Genomic DNA, 23,421 nt, shown 5'->3' with positions numbered 1-23,421 from the left:
CCCGCTATGGTTCTTACTCCTAAACTGTGAGACAGGAAACGTACACCACCCATTCAGGACTGCTGTTTCATACACACCTTTAAATATTTAGCAAAATCAGATTTCAAAAGACACTTAAGAATGTATTGCAAAATGTACAGCATTTATTCACATACAGACAAAAAGGCACAAATTCTACTAAATAGTTCAACAAAAAAATACAGCTGTCCTCAACTAGTTTTATAAATACTTTCAAAAAGGGGGTAGAAATAAATACAGGATTGGGCCATGTAATATAAAATAGTCATCTCTACATATACTTTGTTTAATTTCTGATTTTTAACTCTTCATGCACCTTTTTTTTTCCAATTTTAGCTGAATGGACACCAAGCTAGGCACATAGTGAAAAATCCTCTGTACAAGGTTACAAATGTAATGACAAGTTCGTCCATTTCAAAATAATTAAGATTTGTACACAACACATAGAACCCTTCATTTCGATTTTGTGTTTATAACCTAACAAATGACATTCCAGGCAACTTTACAAAAGTTTAACTAGCCTACATTTTGACATAATACATTGATCATAATCAAAGATATTTCTTGGTCAGGATGCACAAGGAAAGATAAAGCTGAAAAGAAAAGAGCAAATGGTTCCACACTAATAGAGTGCAAGTGGGTGGGTGGGTGTGTGGGCTGCTGCTATGGCCGCCTCATACAGAGTTCCCAGCAGGACATGAACTAACTTACAAAGCTATCATTACACTGTCAGAGAAACCGTGCTCTATACCATTTGCATTTCAAAGCAGGAATAAAAAGTGTGGGCTTTTTATTTTTTGTGTTTTGTTTTTGTGTGGGTTTTTCTTTATTTTTTTGTTTTGGTTTTTTTTTTGGTTCAGCATAACTTGGAACTTTGAAAGCTTTTCAACCTAAATGTGGGGAAAAAACAGGTAAGGCATTATTTTTGCACAAAACTAGCATTCCTAAATAGTGCAAATGAATCTGGTACCTCTTAAAATGGTGAGAGGTCATATACTTACTAAAATTTAGATTTTCTTTCTATGGCTTGACAAATTACCCCTCTATATATTCTACTCTCACCCAGAGCTGTTGCTGTGGTCAAAAGGTTAACTGTGAAAAGTGTCCACCTTCTTCCATATCCAGCAAAAAGGTTTCTGCTCATATGCAAAAAAATCTGATTTTTAAATTACTAGTGAATGTACAGCTTGGATCCATTAGGAAACTCCTAATATCTGTAGCAACAGCTTATCTGGAGAGCAGTCTTTCAAAATGAGCCCTGTAGCTCAAAAATAGTCAATCTAAAAACCTGGGTCATTCTTTCCCCTCCCCTGAATTAGCTACTAAAATGTATCTGAAAAGTTAAGACTTGGTTTGAAAATGTCATACATACAATGGGGATGCATCAGATCTACTATTTGATCATCCGATAAAACTTGCATAGCAAGATGGAATTCAATAAGCCTTTTTTGCTGTTGACAATCACCTGGAAGACTTGAAAGGTAACTACAGAACTCAAAGCATCACTCATTAAGTATCAGAATGTCCCTGCCACATGGAAACAGATGTATAAATGAATCAGGAATCTGAATACTGATATTAACAAACTAAGGATAATTTAGGGGAAGTTGGGCTTGTTCCAAGTGCCCATAATTCTAAATCTCATTGCTATTTAAACTTTCCTTCTCTTAAGTTTGATTCACAACTACATTGAATTCCAAAGAAAATTAACAGGACCTTAACACTATCCACTGTCTTAATACATATGCACTGCAGTGAGTGCAAAAACAGAACATTGTACTCAAATTTAATGCTAAATTCATTATTGCTGATAACTTACTAGTTATTGCCATTTGCAATTAGAAAGTCCAAGTTACGAATTGGAGCTTAGAACTCTGACTCCAGGAAACCTATTACACTTCAATCTCTTTCCCGTATAACCTTGGTCAATGGTAAGAGGTTATCGCAACTTATTGCCTTTCTATTGTTTTTAAAATATAACTTATTTTGTTTTTTTTTTTCCTTTTTTTTTCTTTTTTCTTTTTTTTTTTTTTTTTTCTTTTCCTTTTCCTTAAGGAATCCGTTCAGGTTGGAAGCCCAGATTCCCCAACATACACACTAGTGGTTGGCTCTGGGCAGTTATGTCACCAGAGTCTGGAAGTTCATCACTTAAACTTGAATAGCCATTAGTATTGTTGGAAGCCAGACGGCCAGGTATCGCCAAAGGCCAGGGAAATCCCAAGCTGGCCCAGAAGGCAGTGGTTAGGGAAGAGGAAGGTCAAAGGTACTGAAAACATGGAACCAGCTGCCCTTTCTCACAGATAGAACTTTCTAACGGCTTCACTCTCCACCAGTCCCATTTCCACAATGCATTCAAGTGCTTCAGGCAATAGGACCTAGCTACATTTACCCCAGCTCTCCAAGCTGCAGCAGCTCTACCCTGTCCCTTCAGATTTGCAAGTAACAACCTTTGTTAAAATTCTCTCTTTCCCATCTGCAATTATAATTTACACTTGAATTCCCTAGAGTTACTGAAGCTTCAGAGCTGCTGCCTAGAACTAGAATGCAACAAAAACAGCCTTGTGGGCCAAAGTATAAACAGGATTTCAAGTTCTACCACAGTCCTAGAAAGTAAGTTTTATGGGCTAATAAATGGTACGTGAGGGTTTCTCAAGAACTGCATCTGATTCCGCATATTCAGGTAACCAAGAGTTTGTGCTTTGGGAAGGATACAGAGGGCAGTAAGAACTCAGGAGGCTTCTGTGAGCCTTGCCCTCTTTAAAGACTTATTTCATTCATTCTTATTTTAGTGTTTAATTCAACCTCTAGTCTTAGCAGTGTCTTACAATCTACTCTTGTGTTTCCTCAACAAGTTGCAGATAACACACTTCTCACAACAATGATTTATAAATGACTCTGAAAAAAAAAATTCAATCTGACTTGCAAGTAAATGTGTTTGCGTAGCTCAGGAGTGATGGGTTTCTGCGTGTCCCCTGCGTCAGAGCTCCCGTCTAGCAACTCCGTGACAAGCCCGCGGTGCTCCCACACCATCTGTTTCATCAAGAGGCCAAGATGCTTCTCCTGATAATGTCTGTCCTCCTGTTGATGGTGCTGCTGGCGTGTATACATTTCTTCTCTGATGCCTCACTCTCTGAGTCACTCATCTCTACATCAGGGACATACCCGTCATTCTCATTGTCAGATTTTAATTTGTTTTTGGCCCTTTCCTTAGCTGGAACTCTGCCTAGGCCCAGATAGGGGTAGTCTGAGTGCTGGTGGCAGGCCCCCTCATGGGCCTCTCCCTGCTGCTGCCGTTCCCCCTTCTTTGGAATCCGGAATCCTCCCCAGTTCTTCACCGGGCTGGCAGGCGTTGTAGGCACTTTGACTGCAGTCTGGTTATAGTTTACTCTGATTAGGGAGCCGTTGCACTTGGGCACTATCTCCTTCCTTGTGCCGGGTGCTGACTGCCCCCCTCCAGGGGAGGTGGTAGCTCGTGTGCTGTCCAGATGCCTCTGGGACATGTCTGTGGACCTGAGAGGCTTGTGACTCTGTTTACAAGGTCTGTCCTTTAAGTCTCCCTTACTGAGATCACAATGGAAACGATGGTCTCTTCTGTCCCCGTGGTCGGGCACCACCACACCATTTTTCTGTTGTGCTGACAGGAGACGCGCTTCTGCAAAGGTCTTTTCAAAACTCAAAAAGCTCTCTGGGACCACCATCCCCTCCCTTCTACCACACAGGTCTGGCTGCTTCAGCAGGGCTTTGCCTCCACTCCCAGTGCTGTTCTGCAATGGATCTCGCTTATGGGGCTTTTTCAGCGAATGAACCAAGGAAGTACCCATTTGCTTCCTGAAGAACGCAGAATGCCACTTCAAGTCCTCTATCTTGGGAGCATCAGGGCCCACAGAAGGACTGTTGAACAAAAGCATGTTTTCCAGTGAGGACGAGGAGCAGGAAGATGAAGGCACACCTATGAACATATAACCACAGAGAAAGAAAAATTACAGAGGCAGATCCAGAACAATTAAATTCTAGACCCGTGGCATGGCCCTGTTAATGCAAACTTCCCACCCAACACTACAATATACAACCACCCCATTTATAAAATTTTGGTTTTTCATATAAAGATATTACCTGCCTTGAGAATCTGCATACTCCATTCAATATGCTCTTATTTTATAAAATAGCTGAAGCTCACAAACTTTTTAATGAAACATCTAAGAAAAATATTTTCTGGGCACCTGGGGGCTCAGTTGGTTGAGCATCGACTTTGGCTCAGGTCATGATCTCACGGTTCATGAGTTGGAGCCCCGCATTGGGCTCTGTGCTGACAGCTCGGAGCCTGCTTCAGATTCTGTGTCTCCCTCTTTCTCTGCCCTCCCCCACTCGTTCATGTTCTCTCTCTCTCGAAAATAAAACATTAAAAAAAATTTTTTCCTTCAAAGTAACTGATCTTTCATAGAGGAATCCATGCCAAATCCATCTGGTGGTCAAGCACTGCCCCTACCCCTGCACCTGGCTAGTCACCTGCCTTGCCTCCCTACAAGACAGCACCACAAGGGGAGGCAGCAGGTCTCCACAGTTTCCTTCTCCAAAGTAAATATACCCTCACAGGGCCATAGTGAGGATACATACATGTAAGTACATGAAATGAGAATGGAATGTTTAAAATCATTCTTGACACATAGTAAATGTCTTTTAAAAAGGTTTACTATTATATGCAAAGCCCATTTGTGGAATTAAACTGAATTGTCATCCAATGTGAGGATAGGTTAAAATGGTGTTTTTCATTTCTGATGTAAATCGCAGTAACTAAATTTCACAGTGCAACCCAGTAAAGTTTACATTTCATGAAATCATATTAGCCTTCACCATGTGATATGGCACTCTGACATTTTCTATTCTATGTCACTTGCTTTTAATGCTGGTGGTGACCCACTGAATTCATCTCACAACCAACTTACGACTTAGAACCCTTAGTGTGAAAAACACTGAGTGAATTTGTTAACACACTGGAGTTCATGGACCACATTTCTGCAGGAGCCTCCAGGACATCTATAAAGAGCCGATTTCATGTTTTGTCTCCCATAAAGGATAAACCACCAGGAAAACAAGGCTCTGCCAGACAGGAGCCTACATGCGGCCTCACTGCTCAGCAGACAAGGACCCTGCATGTAAACAACAGAGATGGCAACTCTAAACATGAACCTGCTATGGACAGTCACAGGGGAAGGGGTTTTACAATCTGCTGGGCTAGAGATGTGTGCTTTCTCAAGAATTAACTGTTAGGGCCACCCTTCACACCACATTTCTTTTCCTCAGTCGCCTACTGTGGGAAAACCAAGGTAAGAGGGACTGACATTTTCTAAATTCTGATTTCCATCTACTGGGGATCCAGGTCTCTGAAAAGTCTCTGACTCATGACCTCCCATGAGCACGGTCTCCACTGAGGACACTCTCATCCAACAGAACGGCCCTGCTCATTCTCAGATTCACACACCAGAGTCTAAACCGCAGACCGTGACTGACACTTAGAAGTCATGGCTGTCCTCCACCTGAAACCATCTATCTTATAAGACATGAGATCCACTTGGGGCATGAGTAAGAACACAACTGAAAATCTAAAAACTGGAAAAGAAAAGAAACAGGCATCCTGAAGGTTTCCCCTTCATTCCCTGTGGCATCCTGCAGTTAGATTAATGTTGCTTTCAACCCATCAGACTCAGTATGGTTCATATCTCAGAGGGATGGGAGGGTTTGTTTACCTTCTCTGGAACAACAGTAGGTTCTCATTACAGCCCTGTTACACAAAATACTTCCTAACCTGGGTAAGAATCTCAATCACCTACCCAAGTAAAAACCTCAGCCATGAAATGCAAAAAGCTGCCTGCAGTATCCATGAAAAATGACCCTTAAGTGAAATCAGATGAAAATGCGCTTTACAGCTTATTTTTATAGGCAATCACTCATTACATAATACCTCAACAAGAGTCACAGAAAGCCCTCCAATGGCAAAACTCCACAGGTACAACCCGCACTAACGGCCCTGTGCAATGGCAGCTCTGACAGCTTGGCCTCTGCTGGCTGGACACTGGCCGATCGGCGCCAGACAGCCTTCCATGTGGGCTGTTTGTGTGAGGATGCAAAGGCAAGGGATAAAACAGGTCCCATTTATTTGCATTCAAGTAGGAATAACGAACAAAAGAAGTTCACTTGAAAGAATCTGAATCACTTATGAACCCTACTTAGAAAAACTTACTTCAACTCATTTTAAATCACAACTATAAACTCTAGTTAATGATACATCTGAAAACTATTTATTCTCAGGAAGAAAACAGGTTAACATTAGTAAGTTAATGCCATTAGTATTAACTATGAAACACCTCAAGAATATCATTCAAAACTCCCTAAGCTTTTTTTCTCTTTGTTCAGCTGACCCAATTTACCTCTAGTTCCATACATCTGGTTACTTTTAGGTAAACCAGAATTCGGATTTCCATATAATAGGATAGAACAATGTCTTTGTTGTTTCTACATGTCAGTCATCTACAGAGACTAAAAGCCACAGAAACAGGAAAAGCCAGCGTCTGTGCCTGCATGAAGTGCTCCCACATGAAGGGAGCACTGTGAACACTGATGCTCTGGCCCAAGGGCAGAGCAGGGCCACAGAGCTCACCGAAGACCCGCCAGACCCACCCCACACACCTCCTTCTCTGAAACCCTTACGAGGCCAGCTGTGCAGGGCTCACGTTCACAGAGTGTTAGCGCTCAAAGACGCATTAGAGGTCATGGTTCTGAACCAAGCCCCTTTTATAGATCAAGAGTCCCAGGCAGGTTCAGCGACTTGGCCAACTTTGCACTCCACCTCCAAGTCACTGAAGTGCTCTCCAGAATTGAGCAAGTTCCCCTTTTCACTTGACCTAGCCCAGAAAAATTAAGTAAACACTTGATGCTGAATCTCAAAAATATTCAAAATTCCACCTACACCAAAAAGTACACTGTGAACGTTATCTAAACATGGATATGTGTCTTAAGAACACAGTCTTAAGATACCTTATTTATGATATGTTACAGATAGATCCGAAGGCTAGATAATCCATAAATCTTTACAGGTGTCCCCATGACACTTTATACATTTATCAAGTGCTTTGCAATATAACGTAGAAGTTGCTGTTTTGCTTGCATGTCACAATAGCTCCCAGAAGGAAGCTCGAGATACCTTCCTCATATTACATAGGAGGAAATGGGGGAGCCTCTGAAAACTTAGGCTTACTTGTATTTGGCCTATAAGGAGAGAATTTAGGATTCGACCTCTAATTGAGGTCAAATTCATAGCCCTTTTCCCTATTACCATGATGCTTCAAATGCCAAAAGATTTTCTTTGAATATCAAAGTCTGTGCTATTCAGATTCTCCTATAGCATAAATAAAAGAAAATTAAACATTTTTTTACCTTAACAGAACGTTAAGGTTTACAAACCCCTGCACTATTGTTTGACCTACAAGAGCTTAATGCATACCTGAAACTCTTTCTTGCTCCAAGAGCTTAGTGTAAAGATTGAATATCTGTTCCTGGACTTTGCACACAGATCGCTTAATCTTTTCCCTGCGGGTCACCATGTAAGTGAGGTTCCGAACCTAGAACGTAGAGAATAAAGATTCTAAGTAAGTAATACATTATAACGGTACTTTGGTGTTGGGTTTTTTTTTTTCCTAAACATGAGAAATTTGTCCCGCTAGGATCTTGTGTGACATCTGAAATCAAGATGTACTTCAAACACTTTATCCAATCTCTAATCTCCTTTGGGGCTGCTAACTAGGATTCCACATATACCCCTCAATGTAGGGGGCAGCACAAAAAAGCCTAGGAACTCAAAAGCCCTGCCCGCCCCCACCACCCCCAGCCTGAGGCTCATCCTCAGGGGAAGACTGCCGGGGTCCCGGTCCAGACTTGCTACCTCTTGCCAAGGAGCTCTGCTTACCACCCCTCAGTATCCTCTTTCCACCAATTCTATTATCTAAGGCTTTAGAGCAGTTCAGAAGCCACTTTGTCAAGCATTTTCTGAAGATGGAATTAGGTAAGCACAGAGTCAAGGGCCATCACAGGAGGAAACTCCCTCCCCCCTCAAAAAAAAAAATTAACCCTGCACAGAGCCCACTAGAAGACCAAACGGTCACCAGGAAGCCAAGTAAACTTGTCAACTGGATAGTTGAAAGGTGAGTTCACAGGTAGCTAATGTGTTCCTAGAGTGTGAAGCTAGGTAATGTCCTCACTTTGCCATTGACATGCCATCAACATCTCAAGGCCAGCTCGTGTCACCACTTGAAGAACTGACACTGCCCTTGTCAGGAATCACCTGTAAGTAACTGAAAGGACCCAAGTGCTAAGAGCTCCACTTTGTATCCCATGGCAGGCACTGGGATCACGTGCATATGCTAACAAATATGAACTAGCCGACACCCAAATCTGTTCCCCATTTTTAAAGCCACCTGTGATCAGGTGATACGAAAACAAAATAGTAAACCCCCTTAAATCCTTCAGTCCTCAAACCTACTGGGAAACCTGACTGGATTATTGCACCTGAAAACACAAATGTCAAATTTAACACAGCAGGGATACAATTAAACTTTTTCAGGAAGATGAAGACAAGATGCCCTAAATAGCTCAGTGGCAGGAATGAAGGGACGCTGCATCCCCATCACGTCTTCTGTCCAAGGCAGGACTACACTCCCCTAAAAACTCACGTCTTCCAGAGGCTTGGGCAATCCCTTCCCTGACAACCTTCCTTGAAATGGGCAAGTTTGAGTCACCAACCTTTTCTTCTGTTAGAATGGCAACAAGCCACACACACGACTGCACTCTGGCTTCTGTGCACAGACCTCCCCCAGGGTTTCCAGTCCTTTTAGACCCTAACAATTCCAGCTGTTCTGTCCTGAGTTGTACTCAATCAAGGCAGTCTTGTTTGCAAGAGGACAGAAGGCATAAAGAGGAACAGGTTGGCTGGCTTTCACACTGCATCATGGTGCAACTTACTGGCCTAACACCAGGTCACCAAGTAAGGCTTCTGCTGACCCTAACCAATTCACGGACTATTTAGGATGTTCCTAATATCTCTCTTCTTGATGTGTAGACAGACGTGTGTGTATGTGTGTGTGTGTTCTTAGAATTAAAGAACTGAAAAGAAAATCACTCTCCCTGTCTCAGAGTAAATATTATTTTGGTGTAATTTACCTTAGCTAAAGCCCGTTCTGACAGCCTCAGAACCCCAGGCCAGGAAGTAGGTGTCTTATAAAAATCATGACCAGTTTGGGGATACAAGTGGCTAATAGGCTATTGTCTTTGATAAATACTGTTTCACCCAAGGTGGATATTAAGAGTGGAAGCTCAAAAAGAAGAAGGGGCAAGACTTAGATCTGTAGCACAGATTCAGAACTTTTGGAGAACAGTTTTTACATCAAGACAAAGCATCCAACTTCTGGAAATAGGAAATGGAAACAAATTCTGACATCCTAGGAGCAGATAAGAATCCTCTTCTTTTCAAGTCAGAGGTACAGCCAAGATAACTTCCATTTCCCTTACTCAAAATTATGCATGAAAACAGAGTATCCAAACTTCACATATTATTTAAATTCAATTTTGGTAGCTTCAACCACTACCCCCAGGAAAGGCTTCCACCCTGGCTAAGTGGGCAAATTCTACTTCTTTCCCCCATGATCTCTGATGAGAAACCTCTTCCTATAACCCCAAAAAACTAAGGCCAGGGTGGATTTTCAATGGAACAAATCAGCCCATGAATAACCCAGGCCTAGCTGACCACATTTAGAACAGTGAGCGCCCTGAACTTTTTTCCCTCCCTTATGCACAGAACACTCCTCACACAGCTTCCATCAGCAGTCCCTGTAGTAGAGCTGGACCGAGGCTCTATCCTCAAAACATACCCTGCACGTGGCCCTTCCTGTGCACTACTCAACTAAGTGTCTTCCCCTGCTGACCAAAAAAAAGCCAGTTCATGGGTGCACTCTCCCTCACACCATGTTAAACCAGAGTCCGGCTTTCCCCAAAAGCGGTGGTTCTCAAACAGAAACATGTGAGGACCCTAAAACACAGAATGCTGGCCCCTACCCCATTTCTGGAGTCAGAGGTGGGATCCAAAACTTGGCACTTCTGTGAGGTGTCCAGGGAAGGTTGCTGCTGGCTGGGGCCCACACTCGGAGAACCACTGCCCTCGGGAATCCAAGAATGGTTTCAAGGGGTTTTCTTCAATGCCAAAACACTCCTTGCAACACTAAAGCTTAACATGCCTTTCATCCAGGGATAACTAGAACCTCTACCAGATTTTCAAAGGTGATCATTCCACTGTGTTGAGTAGGATAGCCTCCCAGGGGCTGGCCCTTTCCGATGACCCAGCCACAAGTGCACAGGCAGTACGTCTTTATCTGAGCACATACTCATTTACAGATGTTTACTGCATCTTTTAAAAGATGTCTAGGGGAAAGGAACCCCACCAGAGTGAGTGGCAGCCTCAGGAACTTGACATAGCCACAGACTACACATCAGCAATGGTGTCTTCTTAAAGATGTTGGTTCTCAAACCCTCCTAAAATCCACTCCTGCCACCTTTCTGATCCAGAATTGTACCCAGGTGTGCAATGCCCCAAGGTGTGTATTTGCAAAAAAGAGCTATTACCATTATCAGTTATCAGTGGTTTACATTTCTAATGAAGTCTACTTATTTGTCAGTTTGGTATTGACCACAGCCTTGATCACAAACTCGTGTATTCTTGGATTCTGCATACCTGCTGTGAACTACTGTGTGAATTAGAAATCCAACTTAATTGAAACACAAAGTAATTTGTTATTTGTTCTGGTTACCCCTGCCCTGATAAGCCTTTGGCCTGACATATACTTGTTGTCTATAATTACAAAGAACTGTGCAGCTCTCAGGAGCACAGCAAATATTTCAATTTTTAAAACCTGGAAAACATATTTTTCATTATAATAAGCCCATTTAAAACTGACACTAAATTCCCTAAGATCTCTTAAGCTTTTAATAAAGTAAATGTAAGTAATGCCACACACACACAAAAAAATCCTGATTTATTCCCTGTTTCTCATACATCATTGGTATCATTCTACTTAAAACCAACAGTGATGACTTCAAAAAAAAAATGTTTAGAATTATAAGTGCATGTTAATCTGAGTAACTTAAGTACAGAAAAGAGTTAGTACACCACAAGCATTTTCTACACTTTTATTTTGTGGTGATTGTGAGACAAACACAGTCCAAACATTTAGACTTCTCGTCCTCCCTCCTGAGGACTATCTGACTCCATAGCTCATGCACCCCAAGTACAGCAGTTGTCAGGCTGGAATAATATAATGGCTTCCCACCAGGATTCCAGTTTATCCTCCTGAATCCCTTTCTCAGCTCTTAACAAAAACGCCACACACACAATGTGGTCGAGGCGAGGTCTTCTTTACACTCACCACCAGGGGGGGCACGGCAGCACAAAAGCCTCACAAACCCTCCGGCGCTTCACGCCTGCCTCTCCTGCTCGGCCTCTGCCTGAATCTGGAATCCTAACTTGGTCCTGGAAGGGGTGTTACACAGCTAGTCCTTGGGCACTCAAGTCTCGTACTAGAAGGATCTCTAATGAACACTTAATACTTTCGCTCCTCTGCCGTCTAGAACAGGGCCATGCAGGTCTCTGTGAGATCTGCATCTTTGGCTTAATACTGCTCCTTTTTTTCCCCTATTCCTTGCCTACACTCTCATATTTCAAATCATCTACGTGTCAGATCCTCTCCCAGGCAGATGAATCACACCCTGCTAATAAGTGAGGTGCTTGGGGGAGATGCGTTAACCATTTCAGGCCACTTGGGTGCCTTTCAGTGCAGGATGCTTCAGGCCAGAGAGCCTCAGTCCCATCTCCTCTGCACTAATGAATTCAACAGTAGCTGGCAGTCAGGGGAGATGACGCAGAAGATGCTCTAAGATGTATCCCCAATTAGCAAGTCTCAGAGACTACCTACAGGGAGCAGGAGGCCCTGGAGGGAAGAGAGCCCATTCCTAATTATTCCAGTAGCAGGAAGGGAGGTCCAGACTGGGACTCCAAAGGTAATGGAGAACTGGGGAGGCACAAAACAGCAAACAGTTGAGGGAAGTGCCATCAGCTGAGGCTCCAGGCAGCCAACAGCCACTACGTTCAGCAATCCAGTGGTGTGATAAACTAGTGTCCTGAGCATTACAAGGGGCTCCTCAGACAGATCAGATACCCCTATGCACCAGGTACCCCACCCCACACCTGCACAGACACACCGCATAGACACACATGGGCATGGACACACAAGCAGACACGCACAACATACAGACACTGCCTCAGTGATGACTTAGCACCTCGTTGCCAGGAGTACCCTCTGGAACAGATATGCACGTGTATATAAGATCATGCACACATATCAGCACCCACAGCCTGCTCTCCTCCGTGACATTACCGGAATGTCCCTGTGAATCAGCCAAGAAATGAAGGTGGGCCAGAGAGGCGGTGCTTTGCTCTCCTTGATGAGCCCGTCACAAGCACCCAGTGTTTCCCCAGGTTGAACAAGAGATCTCTCTACTTCTGTCCGCCCCCACCACGAATTAAATCCACCTGGTTTTCTTTTCTAACTCCATTTGCAAACAATTCTGAGCCAATCCTTTGGTCATTTTCCCTGGGGCTCAGTTCCCGCTAGTACTGGAATGAAAGGCGGAGGGGACACACCCCATGTGATCTTACAGAAGAACAATAAGGATTAATAGGAAAGTGTTTTAAAAATAAATCACAGAGAGGCTCCCCACTCTGTGGCAGTCTTACACATATGTACAATGAGTTTACCGGCCCATAAGTATATTGAACCAACACAACCTCATGCTGCAGTATGTACAAGGGTCTGAGAGTAAATGAACTGGCTACCATTCCTTGCTCTGGGCGAGCAGCCGCCTCTTTGCAATCTTCTTTTCTAAGTCACTACAAGGTGTCAGTGTCAATCATTACCCTCTCCAGGTCCTGCCGCAGATGAGTGAACAGCTGCAGCCTCCTAAACAAGACATCCTGCTCCCGCTTCGCTAGATTGTCCTCTTCGTCTTTCTTTGGAGTGATCAAGGGCTTGTTGAAGTTGACCTTCCTCTTCAACTTCCAGTACTGGTACAGGAAATCCACTACTTCCTCAGGCAGCCGCAGGGCCCTGGCAACATCCAGCAGGTTGACGAAGGTGTAGAACTCATCTTCCAGCTGCTGCAGCTTCTGCTTACGGACACTCACCCGGTGGGCCTCTTCTTGATTCTGCTCAAGGCTGGCAAAAGGCTCCAGCGGATTCCGAGGGGAACACTCAGAGGCCCCATTCTCCTGAGTGGCCCCCTCACCGAGGCTCTCCTCGGGTTTTCTATGTGAGCTGTGCTTTGGGCAGTAGGACTTGAACTTGACTTCATCGTTCTCCGCCAAGATGGTCTTCATCTCCAGGCCCCGGTCGAAAGCACAGGTCACGTGAAAGGCTGTGCGGCAGTTCTTCACAGAGCACTGGTAGGAACACAGAGAAGGAGAGAAGAGACCGTTATGGAGTGACAGGGCTGAAGCCCCTCCAAGCCAAGCACCCCCCATGCGTGCGCACACATGCGCGCGCACACACACACACAGGAAGAGCAGCACCTCGAACACGTGCCGGGGCAGGACATTCTACCTGGATCAACCCTGATACACCGAGTCATATTTTAAGTAAGGTAAGGCTTGGGATTTAAGGGAACTCTTTAGGTGAAAGGTTTGGTGAACCAACCCTTTGGCTGAAAGGTTTGGTGAACCAACCCTTTGGCTGAAAGGTTTGGTGAACCAACCCAACTCCCAGAAAGGTAACTGCATCCAAAACGCCTCTAAAAGCAGACACAATTATACAAAGGCCACACACAAACAAAGGTGGTCTGGCACTCAGATTATATTTAAAAAGAACATGTGCTCAACATGCAGAGTAAACTTTGAAGCATTAATTGGTGTTCCTAGATTTGAACTCTTTTAAAAGCGTGCTTATATTAAAAGGTTGAAAAAGAATCTCTTCAGGAAGAATGACTGCTAGTCAGAGTTTTTAAAGGAACGTGAATCCTCATTCTCACCCCCCAGCCAAGAAGAGCCCAACACAAGCGGAAAAATAAATGCTACAGTTCCTCCAAGCAGCCAAGGGCTGCTCACGTCTGAGGAGAATGAATGAAACAACTCCTGGACTAGTAGGAAAGAAAAGGAGAGAAGAGAATCCAGCACAGGAAGGCAGATGAGAAAAGGTCTCCTCACCCGTGAAGAAGCTCCAGCATATGCAGAAGGCTCCAGGGACCAGCGCAGGCCCTGCACGGAGATCAGTGTGCGCAGGGACTGGTAGTACCGGCTACTCCCAGCGTCACGTGTGCCTGACTGCTGAGCAGCAGAACCATGAAGGACCTGCTTCCTGTGGGTCACAGGGAGGTCGACCTAGAGACCAGGCACCACCCAGCCACGCCTTCCTCCTCACTGAACACCTTCCCTCTCACTGCCTGCTCAGGGCTATAATTTAGTGCCTTGATTCAGATGGCAAGCCAGAAGCCCAGCAGGAGGAAAGTCATTAACTTCTCCCCATCTGATCTTGCTGGGCGAATCCCTGGAAGGAGGTTCCTTGTGGTGACTAAAGCCAGTCCCTCAAAAGCAACACTGTATTGTCTGAGGCCAAGTGATCCCCGGGCACACCAGGGCTGCAGAGAGGAGCAGAACCCAGTGGCCCAAGGCCAGCTTGAAAAGCTTAATTAAACTCATTCAACAGACCCCGAATCCCAGAACCACAAATGGCAGAGGCTTGAGTTGGGGTTTTTTTTCCCTCATCATTTCGGTATTTAAGAGGTGACTCATTGCCAGCCATGATTTCTTCCATTTTTATAAAGTCTCTTATACCCACAAGTACAGAAAATCCAGCTCCCTTCACCATTCCCATTACAAACACTTATAGCATATGAACTAACATAAATCTGTTAATTTTACCTATAAATAACCTCAATTCCAAGAAATGTGTGAAATCAGCTTTAGTGGCAGAACACACACATACACACCTGGCCACTATCATCAACATACAAAGTGCTCCTCCCTTCTAGCGCGCAGCCAAGCGGGAAGTCAAAGTGGGAACAGATGACTGAGACGCTATCTGGGTCTGGCTTAACCTACCCCTAACCCAGCGCTCGGACCTTAAAGAGGAATGAGCTGCAGCAGAATATTTACACAGGACTTTGTAAAGGCGCCAAATGGCCTTCCTCTGGGTTTTCCTATTCAGGTTGACTCAGCAAACAGATGTTACAGAAACATAAACCAGAGCCTCCACAGCTGCAGACATTTCAGAGAGGAATTCTTTAATAAAAATCATTCTATTCTGTGAAGATATGAAAAATCATCAACCTTAGTTGGCCTCTTTTTCAAGCTAATGTTCTGGGAAAAAGAGGTCAGTGGCAACAAAAAAAAAAAAAAAAGTAATTTTATCGTTCTCTCTTCAAAAGGGAAACAAAGGTCTCATTTACCCACCTCTCACAAACATCAGTTCAGGACCTGGATAGGTGTGCTCAGGAAAGGGCATAAATTTTATCCTCGGAAGCACATCAGGTAACATGGAAGGAAACAACTCCCATTTCCCTCGGTCTGCCTCTGCTTGTGTCCTGCAAGTGTTCACGTGGGTATGTCTATACAGAAACACACTCACAGGGTTCTAATGCTTATTTTTCATTCTGAGGCTTTTTAAAAATTTTTTCTTCCATTTTCTCCCAAAAGGCCAGAGGGTCTTTGTCATGTTTTAAACAGATTCTATTCACATGCAAAACCCTGCACTATTTTCAAGGTCTGCAGCCAAATCCCACCAGCTATCTCATGCCCCACCCTCTGAATATTCGTTACATTCTGGATTCTCGAACTCCAGTGGAGGTGATAATGAAGAAAAGTAGAAATACTAGGCTTACAAAATGAAAAAGTTTTAAAACCTCCAGTCAGTAGATAACTTTACTGAAACAAGATTTACCAGCCAAAATACAAAATGATTTTGCCCCATGAGGTCATTTCTTCAAAACCTAAGACTGGCAGTTTGTATCTGTGCTCATCTGTTGTGTTTTCTACATCAAAAGAGAAGCCACTACTCCTAGAATGTGTCAGAGACCGGTGGCCCTGAGCTGGACTTTCTTCCCAGAGGAAGAGCTGGACTTGACCTTGAGAGCCAAAGCCACATACAGCATTTGAAGACCTTGGCGGAAACAGCATCTTGGTCATCTTAAGTCATGACTCTAAAAGCCAATAATAACATGAGCCCCAGAAGTCAATTTCTCAAGCAGAATTTTAGAAAACATGAAAAAGTAGCACACCATTTACATTCTCTCCATAATCCTACCTAAAGATTTTCTACATTTGTCTGTGTGTGGACATGGAATATGCAAGCAAAATTTTTAACATTATTGCTTCTTCCCCCCAGACACACACACTCCATCCCACACATCCTAGGTGCCAGGAAGAATTAGACGTCCAACCTGTACTCAGATAACACTTCTGCAAACACCTGGTGCAGCACCTCATGGGTGTCCCACTACCCAGTTGGTGCTCCAAAGAATCTTCTCTACCAAACGCTAAAGTTATTAGCACAGCAAGCTGATTTGGAATAGTGCACATCTAAGGTCTCAGGCACCCCATGTGTGCACCAAAACTCACAGAGCTGGTCTGCCACCAGCCGCATTAAGTGCAGGTGGGAAGGTGGCCAACCCTCCAGGGTCAAGAATGGTTCTTCCCTGAAGGTATCTGCCTGTGTAAAGAGCTGCAATGCCAGGTTTGGGGCAGAAAGGTAGAAACCAGAAATGAACTGATTTGCCGTACAGCTCAGGTGGACCTCTGACTTGCTCTGTGATTGTTACAGCTAAGGTTCTGGTTACGCTGGACACAATTCGCCAGCTAAAGGTGTTTATACCCCGCTGGAATCACTCCTCAGCAGACTCAGAAGGGCTGGGAGAACCTTGCCCTGCTTTCTGGATTCTAGTTCCATGACCAAATCCTCTAAGAGTTCACACAGCCCTCCCTCGTCCAGCTCCAGAACAGAGCCATCATAACTGAGAGGATTACCTGTATGGAGGCCCCAAACTTCTCATTGCAGAGGCTACACACCAGCGCCCACCGACTGCTGGGGATGTGAGACACCTTCGTGATGGGTTCCATCTTCTCGGGGCTGCCAATGCTCACCTACAGGCCCAAGGAATAGCAAGACAGGGTAGCAAAGGCCATCAGACCAACAAGGACTGAGCATGGACAATAGAAACTCAAAGATCTTGTTTACATGCAGACCTCCTACCTGATAGCGACAAGGGGCAGGCATGCAGGCACTCTCCTATGACAGGAAAACCCCTACTTTAAAGCATCTGGACAGGTCAGGGGCCAGCTCTGGTCCAGTAGCAGTAGAGAGTGGAGAGCCCAGAGCACATGGCCCGTGCCCCGTGCCCTCCATGCATGGGGGTAGGGGGAGAGGGAGGAAGGGGAGTTCAGTTGACATACATGTCCCTATTTATAAAAACACTCAGATAACCAATAATATTCACTTCTCACCTGAGTGTCTGACAGCAAAGACAGTTATGTATCAGGACAGAACTATCTAATATACCTCTGGCCCACAATGAAGTGGTAAAGACTGAAAATCTTAATTTTAAATAGTTTGTGAACAATGGAGTAAAGTAAATATAAACTAATTTTAGTACCTCTCTCACTGAAGAATACTATTCTCTTCAGTCAGAAAAGATTATTACATTCAAAATGGAAAATTACCAAGATAAATAAGGTATCCTCTCTGCATTCAGCCTGGATCACTGAACTGCATAGCTGTTAATACCAAACCGTGAGATCCAGTTGTACCAAAACCCAAGTCATGAAACTACAATCCAAATCATCCCCAGATAATTTTCCTCAGGAGGAAAAATGCACCCAAAATCACACACCAAAAGAAATGCTGAAATCTGAATCACAAATGATATTCTCATAGTGAGCCATGCAAATTAAATTAGTCAAGGTCTGGGACTTGAAATAAATTAGACCAGACCTGAAATTAAAAAGGTTGAGGCTAAGTAAGAATTTTAATAAAAATCACAGAAATGTGACCTACAGCAGTGGCTCTTTAACCATGCTACATGGCTCCCCAGGCCAAACGAAAGAGGTAGTGCTGATCCCTGGGGAAGGACACAGTGGCACCCAGGCCAAAGTTAGGCCACACTGCAGGTCCACTCCCGGGAGCATGTATCAGCAGTGGGTTGGCCATGACACGGTTCTGAAGTGAAGTCTGAACACCACCAACTGAGAGTCCAACTCACTGTTGCTTCCAGTTAACATTCCCACAATATATACCATGACAAGATGACATTACACTTGAGATTCAGCTTGGGGGGCAGGGGGGAGACAGCAGTTAAAAGCTGTCTTTTTACTCATTAGCTACAATACCCCTTATTTATGAACAGTTCCCCACTCCCGTGCCCAGCTAAAAACCAGTACCTCCTGAGCTAAGCTACTAGTAAGAACCACACCTACCTCAGGGATCCACAGAGCACAGCTGACATGGACCCATTTGGTGCCACTGCGGGTAGGCTTCATAGCTCCGCCTTTCTTGGGACACAGCAAACACTTTGGCTGAACCCCTAGGGCACATGTCCGGCATAGCCAACTACCCTCTGGGACCTTGAGGATTCCATAACAGGCCTGTGAAGCCATTCCCCAAGGAAAACAGAGAAAGAAGGTAGATTTACTTTTCCCCATATACCTATTAATTTAAAAACACCTAGGATGATTTTAACAGAGGTACTCCCAGGTCCACCTAGCTGGAGACCCTCTCCCTTCAGCAAAAATGCCAGGCAGCCTGACAGCAGCAGCCAGGAGGTATCTGGGACAACACATACTCATTTACCAGGGGACAGTCCTGAAAACACCTGGAGGACAAAAAAGTTTCTAGAAATTCTGCTTTGCTGTGTGGCTAGAGGCACCTATCTACACACACCAAATTTTTAAATAATGGGCAGCAAATTCTTGAAACACTTCACAAGGCTAACTGATAGGAAGCTATTCCTCCTCTGATTTGCTGATGTGGGTGGGATACAAAGTGAGGGGAAAATGCACAAAGCAGTTGAGTCTCTGAAAGCTGTTCAATGAGATAGCCTCTGAAATAAGAATGGAGTGGGGGGGGCCTGGGTGGCCACTATCAATACAGACTACTGGAAAAACAATTTTTAATAGAACTAAAAGATACTATTAAGGTTTCAAATACTTAAAAAAAAAAAAAAAAAAAGCCTGTATCAGGCATTCTAGAGAAAGTCCCATTTGAAGAGATTTTTATTTTTATTTTATTTTTACTGCAAAATCAAGTCTAAGCTAAATTAAAAGATTAAGTACGGTATGCCTTAAAGAGAAGTCTGGAAGAACATGTCAAAAGGAAGATGAAGTAGATGTTAAGGAAAAGAGATAATGTGGCAACCAACTCTTGTTGGTTTCGGCTCAGGTCATGATCTCATGGTTCCTGAGATTAAGCCCTGTATGTGGCTCTGCACTGACAGTGCAAAGCCTGCTTGGGATTCCCTGTCTCTCTCTCTCTGCCCTTCCCCACTTCCATGCTCTCTCTCAAATAAATAAACTTAAAAAAAAAAAAAAAAAAAAAGAAATAAAAATGAACTAAGGAACATCCACATTCTCACAGCTCAGCAAACTCTACTCACTAGACTCTATCACTCTCCCAAGTGAACACAACAGGCACAGAAAAATGAGACACTGAAGACAGAGATAATTTGGTCTCTTTACCTGATATCTATTTTTTTTTTTTTTTAGTTTTATTTATTTGAGGGAGAGAAAGGGAGAGCACGAGTGGGGGAGAGGCAAAGAGTGAGAATCCTAAGCAGTCTCCACGCTGCCAACATGGAGCCTGATACAAGGCTCGATCCCACAAACCAAGAGTTCATGACCTGAGCTGAGATCAAGAGTCAGACACTTAACCAAATGAGCCACCCAGGTACCTCTAGCTGATATTTAAAATAAAGCCTGCATTGCACAAAATGACAAAATTGAACAAGATAGCCTGAACTGCTGAAATCAAGGATTTTACAACTAAAGTCATTAAGATGGTTCAAAAGAAAAGGTAAATGCTAAATAAGTGAAGACACAAAACCAGGATGGTACCAGGAGCACATTCAGAACCTTTAAATATACCAAATTGTTCAGAACTTTATCCTCAAATGACCCAGAAGTCAGAAAGCCAAGAGTCACGGTAACATAGCTCCGATCCTCCAGACAGGAAAAACACAGCCACTATGCAATGTGAATATCCAGGACGCAGAAAGGAAACCACAAGCATGAGGAGCAAAGTTAAGTAACACCAAGATTGGAGCTTAGGAGCACTAAGTCGGTGCCATGAGTAAGCCACTGTCAACACAGACTTACTGGAAAAAAAATTTTTAATAGAACTAAAAGATACTATTAAGGTTTCAAATACTAAAAAAAAAAGAAAAAAGAGAGAAAAAAAGTCTGTATCAGACATTCTAGAGAAAGTCACATTTGAAATGAGATTTTTTTTTTTTTCCTGGAAAATCAAATCGAAGCTAAATTAAAAGATTATGTACAGTATGCCTTAAAAAGAAGTCTGGAAGAAAACGTCAAAAGGAAGGTAAAGTAGATGTTAAGGAAAAGAGACGTGACGTAAGGAACAGAGGACTGGGCGCAGGTGTGGGAGAGTCTGGAGTCCTGAGTCCCAGTCCCAACTCTATCACTAAACCATACTGGGATCCTGGACAACCCATCTGACATCAGTGAATTCATTTATACAACAGGGCGTTCAACTAGTTTTCAAACAGAACCCTTATTTTCAAACAAAATTCTCAGGAAAAAAAAAATAAGTAAAATGGTATGAAAAATACTGAAACAGGGGCGCCTGGGTGGCGCAGTCGGTTAAGCGTCCGACTTCAGCCAGGTCACGATCTCACGGTCCGTGAGTTCGAGCCCCGCGTCAGGCTCTGGGCTGATGGCTCAGAGCCTGGAGCCTGTTTCCGATTCTGTGTCTCCCTCTCTCTCTGTCCCTCCCCCGTTCATGCTCTGTCTCTCTCTGTCCCACAAATAAATAAAAAAACGTTGAAAAAAAAAAAAAAAAATTTTAAAAAAAGAAAAATACTGAAACATCATCCAGGTAAATAACACCAGCAACAAAAAGGCAACATCCGTAGTCACAATCATCTTGACACAATAAAACCACTGCAAGAATTCTGCCAGCTCAAGGAAATTTCCCAGATAATATGAAAACCTAGAGCTACAAGGTGACTTGTAACAACACAACTAAAGCAGAGACTGTGGCCTCACGTCTCCCTGTCAGGATGAGCTGACAAGAGGCCACCAGTAGTGACATCTCCAGGCAGAGAGGAAGCCCACGAGGAAGACCTATTATAAAGAAAATGATGAAGAAGAATTTCACAGAACAAATTGGATTCTTCTTTCTGAGAGGTCACCCAAGGACCTATTGTACACGAGTCTCTCTTTTAGATTTGTTTTAAATCTCAACATCAATAGATGACAGACAACCCTTTAAATCCTAAGAGTATATATGAACATGTGTCCCCACAGAAATCTAAATTAGTTCATTATTGCATTAAGTAATAAATAAGACAGAAGAGCGTCAGCTGTCACAAGCTTTTAAAATCACCCAGTGCCTATCCTTACTGAAGCCAAAGGATTTACCTTTCTGTGGATGGTGGCAAGCAATGACCAGATGCCAACTGGCATCAGGAAGGACAGGAAAAAACGTTTAAGAAAAGGGACCTCTTTGTTCTTCTTCAATATCACAGTTTACATACTACCACACGTTACCAAGTGTTATAGGTTGAACTGTGTCCCAAACAGATATGTGGAAGTCCTAAACCCAGTCCCTCAGAATGTGACCTATTTGGAAACAGGGTCCTAACAGATGTCATCTGTTAAGATGAGGTCAGAGGTGAGCCCCTAATCCATCAGGGCTGGTGTTCTTAGAAGATGGCTATGTGTGAAGACAGACACACAAGGAGGACACTATGTGGCAACAAAGGCAGAGACCAGAACTATGCAGCTGTAAACCAAAAAATAGGTGTTAGCAAACCACCAGAAGCCAGGCAGGGGCAAGGAAGGATTCCCCTACAAGTTTGAGGGAACATGGTCCTGTCAACATACCTTAATTCAGACTTCCCACCTTCAGAATTGCAAAATCGTAAATAAATGTCTGTTGTTTTAAGCCACCCAGTCCTGTAGTATTTTGTTATGGCAGCCTAACAAACTAATAATAGCAAACTAACCACCTTTTAGGAATTGCTCTCCACCCCCCACAGTGTTAATATCTAAACTCAGGTGTGAAAGCCAAGGCAGAGGGGGCTCATATGTTCTTTTTAAGTAAACCTCACTTCTATGGATAGAAATAAAAACAAGTGAGGGAAGGAGGATTTCCATAAAGGATCCTATTCTTCCAGTTGTAAAAAAAAAAAAAAAAAAAAAGTAACAGGAAATACTTCAAACATTGTAAGAACCAATTAGAAAAAAGAGATATCGTCCATAGGGCACACTTCTTTAACTCACTAAGGACAGCAGGAAAACAGACCCTATGTGGTGTAAGACCTCTGGCCTCCCTGGTGGCAGATGAGCTCACATCCCAGGTGGCTCCTTTCTGGGCCTCGCTGCCCACATACCTGGTGCACACAGATGTTGCATTTGTCACAGAACACCATCTCATTGCCATCCTCACCATCAGGTGACTGGCAGACATCACAGACAACATCTTCATCATATTCAATCCCCAGGCCTTCTTCGGTCTCTATGGCATGATTCATATTGTCATAGCATCGCTGTTCAAATTCCTCCAGGACCCTCTCCATGGTGTATTCATCTAACTCAGGCATTCCTGAAGGAAAAATGCCACAAAAACATTTTAATACATCTATATTAATAAACATTACAGTAAGACAGTATTAATATATTTATAACACATCGTCTTATAACTAAATTCATCCTGAGTGTCCCATTTTCTACTGAAGAAGGCCTCTCAGACTGTTCAAGGAAGGATCTTCAAATTAAAAGGCAGACACAACCTTCCATGCAACAGTTTGTTACCTATGGACAGGTGCTGAAAATGTAGTGTTGTAAGAAGAAAAGCAAAAGATAAATCCCAAAAGGGTTTAAGGATATTAAATACGTATATTGTTAGATTATCATTTCATTACAACATTATAAACCACAAGTAACATGGAAGGGACTTCAAAACCATGACCATATATAAGAGTTCGGGTATTTTCTGAAAAACATTCTTTCTTGCTACTTAAAATGTTGCTCTGAGAACAGATTTCACTGTGAGCACACAAATGTTTTTAACTGGTTTATCCCTCCTCACT

The 23,421-nt window shown here is 43.4% G+C and overlaps 1 protein-coding gene across 11 annotated transcripts in view; it reads right to left on the bottom strand.

Moving 5' to 3' along the window:
* Positions 1 to 121: 121 nt before the first annotated feature.
* JADE1 (jade family PHD finger 1) overlaps positions 122 to 23,421 on the bottom strand; it is a 59,659-nt gene continuing 36,359 nt past the window's right edge. For all 11 annotated transcript variants that reach the window (XM_060654189.3, XM_060654194.3, XM_060654192.3 and 8 more), the window contains 6 exons: positions 22,723 to 22,934; positions 18,572 to 18,739; positions 17,126 to 17,242; positions 13,031 to 13,552; positions 7,517 to 7,634; positions 122 to 3,967 (listed from right to left, as the gene is read on the bottom strand). In XM_060654189.3, coding sequence (XP_060510172.1) covers positions 3,057 to 3,967; positions 7,517 to 7,634; positions 13,031 to 13,552; positions 17,126 to 17,242; positions 18,572 to 18,739; positions 22,723 to 22,934 — 2,048 coding nt within the window. In that variant the 3' untranslated portion in view covers positions 122 to 3,056. The remainder of the gene's footprint in view (positions 3,968 to 7,516; positions 7,635 to 13,030; positions 13,553 to 17,125; positions 17,243 to 18,571; positions 18,740 to 22,722; positions 22,935 to 23,421) is intronic.

This window comes from Panthera onca, chromosome B1 (assembly GCF_046562875.1).
Source record: "Panthera onca isolate mPanOnc1 chromosome B1, mPanOnc1 haplotype 2, whole genome shotgun sequence".
NCBI lineage: Eukaryota > Metazoa > Chordata > Mammalia > Carnivora > Felidae > Panthera > Panthera onca.
Note: the sequence above shows the minus strand (reverse complement) of the source record. Positions and strands in the feature narration are given on the sequence as shown.